Raw genomic sequence first — 15,068 nt, 5'->3', positions numbered from 1 at the left:
CGGCAGCTTCTCTTGTTGTGGAGCACAGGCTCTAGGTGCGTGGGCTTCAGTAGTTGTGGCATGTGGGCTCAGTAGCTGTGGCTCGCGGGCTCTAGAGCGCAGGCTCAGTAGTTGTGGCACACAGGCTTAGTTGCTCCGCGGCATGTGGGATCTTCCTGGACCAGGTATTGAACCTGTGTCCCCTGCATTGGCAGGCGGATTCTTAACCACTGCGCCACCAGGGAAGCCCTGTAATGCTAAATTTTTGACGGATTATTCTCTTCCAGATTTTTAAATTTGAAATTAAGTACATTATTATTTTGGAATTGGGGGCAAAAAGTTTAAAAGAGTAGACATTTTAGCTTAAAAAGTTAATTCTCCTTATTCTTTTTATGAATCCTTGATTGAAACTAGCATCTTAGATCTAGGAACTCTGTAACCTATGTAAAAACTTCCCTAAAAAAGCAAGTGGACCAAAAAGACTAGGGAATATGGCTCTTTACTATAAAATGTATGTTAAATACTTAGAACACAAGTGGGATTAATTATTTTCACAATTGAACTTTTCATCTCCACCTCTCAGCTCTACCAGAAATGCTCTCTCCCCAGGGTTCCTCCATGCCATTAAATGACGTATTATCAACCAACTAGTTGCCATATCAAAAAGATAGAGGCTATTCTTGACACCTGTTTCCTCATTCTCTCCTCAATCTAGTTCATTATCATGTCCTATCAGTATACCTCTAGTATAAATCTTAAATCCATCCACTTTTCTCCAGTTCTATCATCATCATCACCATCACCCTAATCCAATCTACCATTTTATCCCATGGCCTTCAAGCATAGGCTCCTAACCATTCTACCCATTTCCTCTCTTGCCTGCTTCCAATCCATTCTCTACATAGCAGGCAGAGTAATACTTAAAAGACCCGAATATGACCGTGTGACTTTCTACTCAAAATCCTTCCATGGTTTCCCCTTGCACTTAAGATAAAATACAAAATTCTTAGGGTGGTCATGAGCCTTGCATGGTATGACCGTGCTTCTCTCTCTTGCCTCATTTTGCACTACCCTCCACCTTTCATTGTATTTTAGTTACATTAATCTTTTCCCAAAACTCACCAAGCGATTTCCTACCTCAGCATCTTCCCATATGTGGTTTACCCAGACTGGAATTTCCCTACTCCAATTCTTCACTTAGATAAATTTGGCACCTCTTTTAGGTACTTTATTCTGTGATACCTTCAGAGAAGCCTCCACTGACAAGTCTCAGTGTAAATGAAGTCCACATTAAGACTTCTTTTAGCAGCATTCATTTGTTTTTCATGGTACACAGCACAGTTTGTAAGTGAATATTGCTTCATATAATTGTTTTTTAATGTCTCTCTTCCTCATTAAACAATAAACTCTGTGAGTTCTGGGTTCTGTCTTATTCACTGCTATATGGCCAGTGCCTTGCCAACAATAAGCAGTCAACAAATATTAGTGAACAATTGTGTGAACTGATTCTGACTACCTTCCTCTCATTCTGATGTTCACTTTCTCAATTATCTCAAACTGTCAGTTCGTCTGCAGAATGGACATATGGTAACTCACAGAGAAATTTAACATCTAGATAAGTAATACTTGAAAACACTTTTTGAGACTGTAGTTAAAAATGATTCAAGTGAAAAACAGACACTTATTATTATGAATTTATATTTAAATTATACTGTATAGAAGTAAAAATTGCAAGATTTTCCTAAATTGTGTATTCAGATGTTTCCACATGGAGAATGTGAAGATAACACAATTTTATCAAGCAAAGAGTGATATTTGATATTCAATAATGATATTCAAAATTTCTTAGAAAAACTTCCCCAAAACTTAAAAAAAAAAATTGGCATTTAGGTATTTGAGAAACACAGTAACTTCATTCCTGAAGAAATCATTGTTTTTTACTCTCCTTGATAATATTTCTTTATTTAAATTCTTGCTAATTATCAAAATGATACTTTACTTTAATATTTTTCTCTATTTCAATCTTTCTAAAGAGAACATTTTAAATTTACACTAATGACCTGAAGATTTGTTGCCTATTTCCATATTTCTCAGATTAGCAAGAATACAAACTAATGTAATTTAAAAAATGCACAGTGATAGGAAGTCAAACAGACATTCTATACTCTACAGTAGAAAAAATCTAAAACTTCATTACCACATAATTTCAAAATACTTCTAAATGCTTTCCTATAGTACATTTGGGTTAGAATGTCCCATTTCCTCAGTATGTAGAAGTTCATGCTTTGGTTAACTATCTCATAGTATTGAGAATTAACATTTACAATTAAAAATGGGCTTGCAATAAAGTTTCCCAATGTTTATATTGGTGGTATATTTTGGAGTTGTTTCTAGAAAAAATTGCTTTTTAAAAATAGATTTTTAAAGTGCCTTTCTTAAAAGCTGTGGCTGTTTGAGGTATTATTTCACGTAGAAAATAATACATTTTTCCAGATAATAGGAGTTTGTTTGGAGAGTGGAATTAGAACCTTTTCACTAAAAGACACAGGCATACACATACACATATGCATGTACATAACACATACACACACAGTATGTGAAGAAAACAATTTTTTTTTTTTTTTTTTTTTTTTTGCGGTACGCGGACCTCTCACTGTTATGGCCTCTCCCGTTGCGGAGCACAGGCTCTGGACGTGCAAGCTCAGCGGCCATGGCTCACGGGCCCAGCCGCTCTGCGGCATGTGGGATCTTCCCGGACCGGGGCACGAACCCGTGTCCCCTGCATCGGCAAGCGGACTCTCAACCACTGCGCCACCAGGGAAGCCCAAGAAAACAAATTTATGAAACTATTCCCTTGAATTTGAGAAGCATTTTAAATCTTCTAAAGACTGTTTTTCTAAGGTAATACTAATGAGCCACACATGAATTTTATGAGAAACTGTGGGGCCTCTGGCACTTAAAGGAGTCCTATAGCAATTGCTGTGACTCGGGAGAAGTAAGAAATGGCAGTGATGGTGACCCAATGTACCTAAAGTTACTATTTGAAGGAGTCTTACTTCCTTCTTCATCTAGGACAAAACCAGGCAAGTCAGGATTTATCTTTAGGTTAGGGAATTAGGTTTGGTACTGAATGCTAAGAGTGTAAATATTAGAATATGTTCCTGTGATAAATGGAAGTACTTCTGGCATGGTATGAAATGAAAGATCCTGAAAGAAATAATTACCTTAGTATAAGAATCTGATTTTTCATTTTTTTCAACTGTGAAATAAAGGGGCTGTACAAGTAGTCACTAAGATTCAGATTTAAAATCCTGTGTTTCTTTGACATAATCTTTGTGCTTTTAGAAGCAGTCATATTTGGATGCTAAATATAAATGCACTATTTTTAATCCATGATCCAATCTTAAAGTAACATGTGTACTTTTCTTCCTACATATTTAAGTAAGTGATAATGCTGTAAAATGTGATAGGCATATTTACATAAATTTGGTTAATATTTATAGAACTGGCCCCTAGATTTCTTTCTAGTTTTTTTTTTTTTTTTTTTTAAACAGGGTGCTCTTTAATTCATAATATAAATTCTGTTTGCCAGCTGGTATGTGAAAAATCTGCAGTGATGATCATGTTGTTTTTAATAGATTTGGTTTAAGAGTTTAAAATCATCCTCTGTTGGCAGCTGTTGTATAATTAAAAAGCTGGCTGGTCTTCGTCATCTCTGGTTGCTGGGAGGTAAGCCCTAAATCCTTTGAATTTTCTAAGTTATAAGAATGTCTTGTTATTCATGGTGGGTCCCTGAGACCAAAGATCTGAGTTTCTGTTAACAAAATGACTCAGTTCAGAGTTTGGCCATGCCAGAAAGACCAACCATTCAATTAGAGAGTTGGGGCTTTGAGCTAGTTTATATCAGCTTGACCTCTAGGCAGGGGAGGAGAGTTGGAGATTGAGTTCAATCATGCAGTCAGTCAGTTATCATGTCTATGAAATGAAACTCCAATAAAAACACTGAACGTCAAGGCTGAGGCAAGCTTCCCTAGTTAGTGATATTCCTATGAGTCCAGAAGCCCCAGGAAGGTGATATTCTTTGTCTCACAGTTTGGATTTTAAAAAAACATGGCTACAGTAACAAAAGGTACAGAAGTCTTTGGATATAGGTGTTAATAATGAGATCTTGTGAAACAGAATGTCATTACAGTAACTCATAAAACAGGAGTATGATCTTGTCACTCTGAAGTCAATCAGATCTGGAGAAGAGTCTGTAGTGTTTGATTAACTATATAGTGAGAAAAGAATCTTATTTTTCCCATATTCAAAGAGATTCCGGGAGGGAGGGATGGATTGGGAGTTTGGGATTAGCAGATGCGGACTATTATACATAGGATGGATAAACAACAAGGTCCCATTGTATAGCACAGGGAACTATATTCAATATCCTGTGATAAACCATAATGGAAAAGAATATGAAAAAGAATATATATGTGTATAACTGAATCACTTTGCTGTACAGCAGAAATTAACACATTTTAAATCAACTATACTTCAATGAAAGTTTTAAAAAATGTAAAACAAAGTCAGACCCATGACAATAAATGATCAATGTCTATCAGGGAATCTTGGGGATAGGGAACAGTTTAGTATCGTGGAGGAAGCACAAATTTAGAAGTCCTGGGCTCAGTCTCAGTGATGCCCTTCATTAGTCGTAGAACCTTGGGCAGGTTATACAACTTCACCAAACCTCAATTTCTTTATGTTCCAAGTAGCAGTAATAAAACAAATTATCTTACTGAGATGTAGAGAATGAAAGATATAAGCAACATTATAGGTCAAGTGCAATTTAATTTCCTTTCATCTTATTAATATTATTCTGTTATTGAAACAACAAGTAAAACACGGGAACAGAGGTAAACTAAGAATCCTTCTACCATCACTTCCAGCCCCTGCCAAAACTCAGGATTCTTATTTAAGAGAAGACATCCCTTAAAAGAAGACCCATGGGACTTCCCTGGTGGCACAGTGGTTAAGAATCTGCCTGCCAATGCAGGGGACACGGGTTCGAGCCCTGCTCCAGGAAGATCCCACATGCCGGGGAGCAACTAAGCCCGTGCGCCACAACTACTGAGCCTGCGCTCTAGAGCCCGCAAGCCACAACTACTGAGCCCACGTGCCACAGCTACTGAAGCCCGTGTGCCTAGAGCCTGTGCTCTGCAATAAGAGAAGCCACCACAATGATAAGCCCCTCGCACCACAATGAAGAGTAGCCCTCTCTTGCTGCAGCTAGAGAAAGCCCGTGCGCAGCAATGAAGACCCAACACAGCCAAAACTAACTAACTAACTAAATAAATAAAAAGAAGATACACTCTCATTATCAGCCTTATCTAAAAAAAGTTTTACCAAACAGTATACATTTCTTCAGGAAAAAGTAATTGATATTATGTATAAAGTAGGAGCTATAAATATCCTTGGTGAGTCCTTTCCCCTTCGTAGACAAGTTCATTTGTATCATTTTTTTTTTGCAAATGAAACAACAAAGGATTAATCTCCAAAATATCATTTTTTAATAGACTCCTCATATAAGCGATATCATACAATATTTCACTTTGTCTGACTTACTTCACTCAGTATGACAATCTCTAGGTCCCCAAACTTATGGTTATGGGGTGGGGGTGGAGGGGGAGAAGGGATGGTTAGGGAGTTTGGGATTGACATGTACACACTGCTGTATTTAAACTGGATGACTAACAGGGACCTACTGTATAGCACAGGGAACTCTGCTCAATATTATGGAACAACCTGAATGGGAAAAAATTTGAAAAAGAATTTAAAAATCCTTGGTGAGGGCTCCCCTGGTGGCGCAGTGGTTGAGAGTCCGCCTGCCGATGCAGGGGACACAGGTTCGTGCCCCGGTCCGGGAAGATCCCACATGCCGCGGAGCAGCTGGGCCCGTGAGCCATGGCCGCTGAGCCTGTGCGTCCGGAGCCTGTGCTCCGCAACGGGAGAGGCCAAAGCAGTGAGAGGCCCGCGTACCGCAAAAAAAAAAAAAAATCCTTGGTGAACCATAAATTTGATAAGGCCATAACAATGACATCAGCAAAAGCCCTTTCTTGACACTACATCTTCCCCTTCAAGTACTACCCCAAGTTAATAGCTGAATTATTTGAAGAACTTTAATGAAATTTAGTAAGCCAAATGCATTAAGAAATTCCAGAAACACGTGTAAAAACATCAAATTACTATGTTGTGTAACAGGAACTAAAATGGTGTTGTAGGTCAGTTATATTTCAAAAACAAACAAACTCATAGAAAAAGAGATCAGATTTGTAGTTACCAGATGTAGGGGATGGGCAGGAAAGTAGTTAAAAGGTACAAACTTCCAGTTACAAGCTAAAGGAAGTACTAGGTATATAATACACAACATGATAAATATATAATGAAAGTTGTTGAGACAGTAAATCCTAGGAGTTCTCATCCCAAGGAAAAACATATTTTTTCTATTTCTTTAATTTTGCATCTATATGAGATGATGGATGTTAGCTCGCTGTGGTAATCATTTCATGATGTATGTAAGTCATCATTATGCTGTACACCTTAGACTTATACAGTGCTGTGTATCAATTATATCTCAATAAAACTGGAAGAAAAAAAAAGAAGTTCCAGAAACGAAAGTTAAGCTAATAATTCAGTACCAATACAGAAAAAGGTTTACAAAAGGTATGTATACTCAGCTTTAACCTTCATTTTAACTTGTAACCTCGCAGAAAGAATTATTTCGGGGAGAGTGACAGATTTTCTTCTAGTCCTCGCTAATAATTATGTAGTTTATTTCAAGTTAGTTTCATTTAACAGAGCATGCTGTTTTCCTCTCTTAGAGTTCCCTTCAAATTTTTGAATTATCCTCATATCTTTGTTGAGTGTCTCATAACTAAACACATCTCTAAAGGGTGTGCTTTTTTAAGAATACTCAAAAGAATTATGTAAACACTTGTACTTTGCACAGGCCAGGTTGATTTTTTTGAATTGCTAAAATTTCTTCAAGTAAACACATGAAGGAGTTTGTAGAAATGTAAAAAAATGAATCTATGAAGCTTTATTTTTTTATGCTGTAGCAAAATAACTGAAAATGAAATTATCTAGAGACATAGTGGAGGAATTGAAGGGTTTAGTCTAATCCAGCTTTCTCAGATTTTGAAGCCATGCGTTTAACATGGACCTTTGGGGTCCTTGAGAGGTAATAAACCTATAAACAATTCGGACACAGGCTCAAATTCCCAAAGTATTTGCAAACACATTTAATCTTTCTGAAAATATATAAAAGGTTGATTAGACTAGGAGTCTTTAAGTCTGCATGGTATTAATTTTAACTGAAGTAATATCACTGACAGAATAGAGAAGTTGATATTGATCTTTGCTTGTTATAACTATTACATACCCTCTGGTATTTATAATAGCCGTCAGGACAGTGACGTTGCACCATATTTGTGTGATGGTTGCACAAACACAAGAAATGACATGAATCATATAAACAGCGACTGAAAAGAAAAACATTGTAAAAGCCAGATTTTAATGTTCTGAATTTGTTTAAAAAATATAACTCTTCAGGAAGTAATATTCTGGTTGTGAGGTTTTTGTAACAGCAATCAATAGCAGTATCAGTGGCATGGCAACTTTCAATCACCCAAACCACGTTGGTTATGGGGGCTTTGGAACTTGACAGACCTGGGATCAAATCCTTTCTCCAGCTTTCACTGGCAAGGTGATTTTAAGAAAATTACATAAGCTCTCTGAGCCTCACTTTTTGCATTTTAAATATGGGAATAACTAGGCTCACAGGTGGTTGTGAGGATTAATTGAGGATAGATGCGTGGAAAGCACTAAGCACAATGTCTGGTAGATATCTGGAGTTCTCTTCCTACATTTCCTCTGGAGAGTCAAGACTCTTTCTCACTGAAATGCAAGGTTCTGTTTCATGTAGGGAAAACAGGATAACAGGATTTCAAGTTTCACGGTTTTCCCTGATCTGAGCATAAACTAAAGGAAAAGAATGCGGAATTGGGGAGACTAGTTTGCATGCTGCTGCAATGATCCAGATGTGGGATAAAAAATTTGGAAGTGGAGTGGGGATGGAAAGTTTTGAAATGGAGTAGGATATGGTACAAAAGGAAGAATTCACAGAAACTACTGAATGATCGGGAACTGGGAGTGGAAGATACGAAAAAGCCAAAGCAGACACACAGTTAGCAGTTGTGAGGATTTTACTTTCATTGATTGATTAATCATCTTCAGGGGTAACATTCAAAATATTTACCAGCCAGCATGCCATCCACTGATCAGTCAAGACCTGTTGCCAGCTGTAGAGCTGGAGCTGGATGTTGGAGACCACGAGCCAGGTCCCTTCAGTTGGGAGGTTTGCGACATGCGCCGGGAGGTTCTGAGGTGGTACTGGGGGTATTGACGCTTTTCAATATTGTAATAACTGGCATCGACACACCAGTACTTTTCAGTTTAATATTAACCCTGATAATGTATCCCTTAGTGTTCTCTTCTATTTCTTGCCCTCTCCAAGTTCCTTCAGGTATTCTTTTTGTGAAGTAAATTATATACTTCACCGTATTGGCCATCCTGCTCTGAACAATGGCTAGTGTCTTTCTTAACTGTGCAGTTTGCTTTAGTCCAGAAGTGGTCTAGCAGCTCAGACTAGACTTTGTGCATCCTGAGTTGAGCTCTATTTCTATTAGGACCATTAGAATTATACTTTGTTTTCAGTGTCAATAAAATGAAAATCTAATGTCCCTTTTTTTATAAAGTGCTTCTCTGAAGTAAAAATCATAACATTCATTCATTCTCTAGCTGGCAAGCAAACTAATCAAAGGATTATTATATGTTCCTTAAGCCAGCAAGTCTTTCAGTATATTTTAAATTATATTTGATACTATAATCTTTATTTCCATTTTAGAAAAGTTAATGTGCTCACTCACCTAAAGAGTTGCATAACTGATACTAGACATTTCAGCTAATGTAAATTAGTGGGTTCTGCTGAACTTGGAAAAGAGGGGGGAAAAGGACACTGTTTGAAAGAATAATGATAATACAATCAAAAAGTACAATCCTGGGCAAGATTTTATGTTTTCAGGATCGGGAACATTGCTTCACTACTACCAATTTTAATGGTATTGTCTGTAAACAGTGCTAAGCATCACTGATATTGGCAATGAGTTCTATGATAAAATTTCTACTGATTATTTTATCTCTAAAAATTAAACTACCATAATTCCCTAAAATGTAAATCCAGTTCTCCAACTGAGAGTATATATACTGATGATATTTTTTGAGGTTTAAATGCAATAAGTTACTTTATTTTTCCAATGGAATTTTAAAAACTGTATAATAGATATTTCTACTGTGTTGTAGGTCAATAATTAACATTACAATCTTTGCCTCAAAAATGGTACCTTTCAAAAAAAATCCCGTTGAAATTTCATTTTAATTAGTGAATTAGCCCATATTTGATAACTAAAAATATTTTTCTAATCAACCTCTAAAGCTGAATTTCCTGATGGCTGTAATCATCAAATGCAAGTTTGCTTAAAGGATTTGTTTGACCTTCCACAGTAAGCAATTAGACAGAGCTTTCAAAGTAAATTAAAACAGACATTAAATTCCCTTGTGAGACAGAAGTGTCCACATTGTGCAAAAGGATTAATAGGTCAGATGTGTTTGCTAAAACTCAATGAAAATAGCAGGTGTTTGGCTGTAGATGGTGATAGAGAAGGCCCAACCAAAGAGTCTTACATCAGAGTCTCAGATTCTCTGAGCTGGAAAAGCATTTAAGTGTCCTCTAACTCAATCACTCATGTGAATATTACATTTTATCCGTGGCCTTTAGTCTTGTGTGAACACCCAGTTGCTTCTTTGTATGTCTTTCAGTTCCTTCATTGGGAAACACGCATGCTCATCTTTAAATTTAGAGCTTCCGAGCTGGTGGAAAAAAGCAGAACGTGACCCAATTTAGAAATGCAATATCAGCACAATACTGCTGGTTCTTAGATCTAGTGAGACGAGAGTTGAGGCAGAATTCCTCCAAAATAGTTTCTTTGAATAAGAGTAGACTCTATATCCATACATGATAAATGATAGTCATGTGGGAAGTTCCTCAGATTCAGTTGTTTGTCTCCCTTCCCAACATTGTAGAACCTCTGCCTACTGTAGGGAACCTTTGGGAACCTAAGGGAAAAGTTGCCCTATTAGTTCCACCTCTAGCGCTCAATTCCTCTTATGTTAGCAGAATTACCAGATACCCCCTTGAATTACCAGGCAAAAGAGAAATCTAGACTTACATGTGTGAACTGGTTTGGGAGTCTAGTGAGGAAACTTGGAGATCACAATTTATGCAATTTTAGAAAACCAGGATTTCTCGGGTTTTCTGTTTGTTTCGGCTGCGCCACGTGCCCTGTAGGATCTTAATTCCCCCGACTAGGGATGGAACCCGCACCCCCTGCAGTGGAAGCATGGAGTCTTAACCACTGGACCTCCAGGGAAGTCCCCAGGATGTCTGGTTTTAAATTCTACGACTAGTGAGCTTTATCATCATGAGTGTGTCACTGTATTTCTCTGACTTTTCAGTTTTCTTCTCTATAGTGTGAGAATAAATATACTTACAATTCAGGGTTGCTGTAAGAATTAAAGGAAATAATACAGAATATATAAAAAAAGAAAATAAAACACTTGAACTTTTCTTATTACATCTTTAAATTTAGCAGCAAAGCAGCTTTGTAACCCTAATGCCTTAGTGGGAAGTAAAAGAGTTAACACGCATTAGAAAATGTGTAGAATTCACATGAACCAAATGTCTTTCCAATACAAAATAAGCTTTTAAACTTGAGGATTTTTGTCCCTTTTACCTGTCACTCTAAACACCTCAGGAACCTAGGTAAAAACTGAAGATGGCAGTTTTATGATACTGAATAGAATGATAATAAAAACAACAGCTGTTATCTACTGAATGTGTGTTATGTACTAATCACTGTTCCCAAATGCTTCTGTTCTCTTTCACGTTGTTATGGCTGGGGAGGGACTGACCCTGGATTCAACCTCTTTTCATGTGTGTCCTCTCCTGACAAAAAAGCAGACCAGTTCTGTATTTGATTAAATTTTTATGAATGTTCTCTACTGCCTCAAGGACCATAATTTGGGTTGTCAACCTGAAGCTAGGAATGACATTTTTAAGAAATATCCTCTGGGGCTCCCCTGGTGGCGCAGTGGTTGAGAGTCTGCCTGCCAGTGCAGGGGACGCGGGTTCGTGCCCCGGTCCGGGAAAAACCCACATGCCGCGGAGCGGCTGGGCCCGTGGGCCATGGCAGCTGAGCCTGCGCGTCCGGAGCCTGTGCTCCGCAACGGGAGAGGCCACAACAGTGGGAGGCCTGCATACCTCAAAAAAAAAAAAAAAAAAAAGAAATATCCTCTGCTTGGCACTTGAGGTTAAGAATGACTAAATTTCAATTTTGAATTATTCTTTCAATTCATGATGCGCTGTAGTTGAGAATTCCAGAAAATGTATAACTCTTGTGCATCGGTTCTTACTGTATGTACTTTCAAGTATTTACGTTTGTTAGGTATAACCATAATATTGGCATGCATTGATTCCTTCATCCAAGTCATAATAGAATACCATTATTTTAGATAACGTTCTATTTTCAGGAGAATATAACAGTGAATGTCATGTCTTTCATCAAATCTGCCTTGATAAACTGTTTCTTTGAAGGCTACCTAGACAACAATAACAACAAACCTAAAAATATTCCTCCTCACTTCTTAGTTTATCTTTTATTGGTATGTTCTTTTACTTTATGTATTTTCTTCTTTTACAAATTCCTCCCTTTCTCCACAGATTTAAAAATAAACTACAAAGTAATTTTCTTCTCCACATCCTCTCTTGCTGATTAATGTTGCTAATATTGGCAGTCTTTTAGACTTCTGAAGATCATAGAATTAATGTTTGCTGCATTGAGGGGATTTTTAGTGCTCTGTATTACAAACTGTGGCAATGTTTACCCACTTTTACATGCTGTTTACTATTCCTGTTTATACTTTTGGTGAAAAAATACTGGCTCTCCATCTCACAGGAGTTTGCAAACACTGTCAAAATATATACATAATATTAGCATGTAGGACACTATTCTTGCTTTCTTGACAAAATATCAATGCCTGGCAAAGGTATACTTGAAGCTGTCTATTTTGGGGAATAGACTGAAGTTAAAAGGTAAGTATGAGCTCCTGATACTACCCGTAAGTATTTGGTCTTCTATATCCTCATGGGAAAAGCAATATATTTTATAAATTCTAACCTTTTCTTGTACAAATTTGAGTAAGGTATCATGTGTTTCAACTAAAACATCTTGGGGCTTTAGAAGTTTATGTAGAATACATTCCATGATAAGTGGGCAAGTGGGCATCAGTACTTTCTTAAATTCTGATTAGCCAAAAAAACTAATAGTTAACATGGCTGGGTGGCCAGCCAAGGGAGATGTAACACGTGCTCTTGTTTCCACAGAGTACAGCCACAATCTCTCTATGCCATTTTAGAGTATAAATATGTTAAGGGCAGGTATGTATGGAATTAGTATATCTTCAGGGTTTAGGAACTATAACGTTAGGAAAGGCGTATATGTGTAGGAAATCTCAAAATTGAGCAGATTATACTTCAAATCAGTCATTTCTAGTTTTGGGGTAAGGACTTCGAATCTCTAGAAAAACATTTTCCGTCTGTCAGTGGAGTGGTTATATTTTAGAATTTTCCAACTCATATCGAAATTAACCAGTGTAGTGTATTTTAATTATTTTGCACCCTAGGTTTAGTCTACATTTAGTAGAATTTACCTAGAAACATGATTTGATGGTTTTAGATTTATTAACAACATAATCTGTGAACATTGTAATGTTAAGTTTTGGGGTTTGCAAATAAGAGAAATGCTGTAATAAATAAAGATATATTACACTTCACTTGCTTTTTGAGTGGTAATTTCTGCTGCCTTGATCATTTATACTACGCATACTCACGGAGTACGTTTATGAGCTAGGAACTGTGATAGACAGAATATAGTTCCTGCCCCCAAAGTACTCCCTGCCCAGGGAGGGAGAATGCTGGGTAAATAAACAAGTACTTGTCTGGACTCCCTCCACATGTTTGTGTGCCCATTAGAATAATTCATAGAAACAAAGATAAAACATCCTCCCCACCCCAAACATAAGCCTTATTGGCTTGTTAATCACTGTATACTGTCTCCGTTCATCACAAGCACATTTTACAATGTACTGTATGTATTAGAGCTTTTACTGTAAATTCCCCTGTCCAGAATCAGAATCCCTATAGTATAAAACAGTGTATCCTGCTCAGTCAAGTGAATGTTCCATCCCATATTACAGGTATGTGATGTCTCTGAAATAGTTTTCTTCCCAATTCTGTTGCCTTTCTGGATCGACTCTTCATTACCTCATACCCACAATATGGTCTCCTAGCTGGTGTTTTCCCTCAGCTTCATTTAACTACAAATTCTCCCTGATGCTTAAATCTTATTCTTATTTCAGAGTGTACCTGAACTCCTATTTGCACAACATTTCCCTGGGCACTCCCAGTGACACTTAACTTCTCTGAACTGTAGGTTTTATGTCTACACGGTTTGGTACTAGGTCCTGGAATATCTCATTTTATGGAGACTTTTTTAAAAGATTGAACTATAGTTGATTTACAATGTTGTGTTAGTTTCTGGTGTACAGCAAAGTGATTCAATTATACATATATATACTCATATTCTTTTTCATATTCTTTTCTGTTATGGTTAATTACAGGATATTGAATATAGTTCCCTGTGTTATAGAGTAAAACCTTGTTGTTTATTTTATATATAGTAGTTTGTATCTGCTAATCCCAAACTCCTACTTTATCCCTCCCCCATCCCCTTTGGTAACCATAAGTTTGCCTTCTATGTGGAGACTTGTTTTATGTGTATATTTTTCTTTTGCAGTGCAGCAGGAAGCTCCTTCTGGATGGGAACCATCTTTTATGAGCTCTGACCATAATGTCATGCAACTGAGTCCTGTGAGTGTCTTGCGAAGTTCCTTTTAAAGTAGACCCCTCAAAGCATTAAGCATAGTGATGAGCACCCAATACAAAGTCAAAAGTCACATACTGAAAGGATGCACTACCAAATTGTTCTAATGATCACATAGAAAAGCCTGCTTAAAAAGTGCCAATATGCCAAAAACCTCTAAGACATTCTCAGTATAAAAAGCTGGTCATTTCTGTAGTCAGTGCACATTAGTTCAATGTAGTGTTCAAAGTGAGTTACTTACTAAGGCAAATTTTTTGTTAAGAATCATCTGCTCCACCAAAGATGACTCATTATGGAAGAGGTGGGGCTGCATGTGGCTCCACATATGTGGAAACCACCAGAACTCATCCACAGACCTCAAAAGACGGTCATCCCCTTCATCTTCCTCTTCAGTTCCTTGGGTGGGGGGGGAGAGGAGAAAGATTATTCAATTAATTTTAGTTATACTGATTGCCTGTTTATCTGTATATCTATCTGTCCATCCACCCATCCGTCCGTGCATCTAATTATGTAATCGTATATATATATTTAGAAGGTACCATTTATAGTATCTCAGATACATATAAGACTTGGAACATGAAATGTAACAAAGGAAAATCTGTTACTTGGGGAAAAACCAGAGACTGTGATACAACTCTTTTTAAAGTTTTAAAACATGAGACATGGATATAAAATCACTGCGAGATGGAAGTACACAACCATTCCAAAGAACTTTAGAACTTCTAACGTTTAGGATATTTATATAATTTGCAGTTTGGAGAGAATGGGGGATAAGTCGGGAATGTAGTCAAGGGAATACGAGTGAGGAAATGTGCGGCAGAGCTCTAATGGTTGATCATTAGACATGAGTTGTGACACAACAATTGCACCAAAATAATTCCATAATTTATTTGGGTTACTCCTTAAGTCTGAGAAGAAGGTACTCAGTACATATTTAGTGAAAACTAAGGCATAAAAGGAGAAAAAAGGGAAATGTAGGAATTATTATTG

At 37.2% G+C, this 15,068-nt stretch overlaps 1 protein-coding gene across 2 annotated transcripts in view; it reads right to left on the bottom strand.

Annotated features, from left to right (window-relative positions):
• Positions 1 to 15,068, bottom strand: part of LOC136123105 (bifunctional heparan sulfate N-deacetylase/N-sulfotransferase 3) — a 137,249-nt gene that overhangs the window by 72,300 nt on the left and 49,881 nt on the right. For both annotated transcript variants that reach the window (XM_065877181.1, XM_065877182.1), the window contains exon 3: positions 14,320 to 14,474. In XM_065877181.1, the coding sequence (XP_065733253.1) occupies positions 14,320 to 14,474 (155 nt within the window). The remainder of the gene's footprint in view (positions 1 to 14,319; positions 14,475 to 15,068) is intronic.

This window comes from Phocoena phocoena, chromosome 5, assembly GCF_963924675.1.
Source record: "Phocoena phocoena chromosome 5, mPhoPho1.1, whole genome shotgun sequence".
Classification (NCBI taxonomy): domain Eukaryota; kingdom Metazoa; phylum Chordata; class Mammalia; order Artiodactyla; family Phocoenidae; genus Phocoena; species Phocoena phocoena.
The sequence above is the reverse complement of the archived record's forward strand: the minus strand, read 5'-3'. Positions and strand labels throughout refer to the sequence as shown.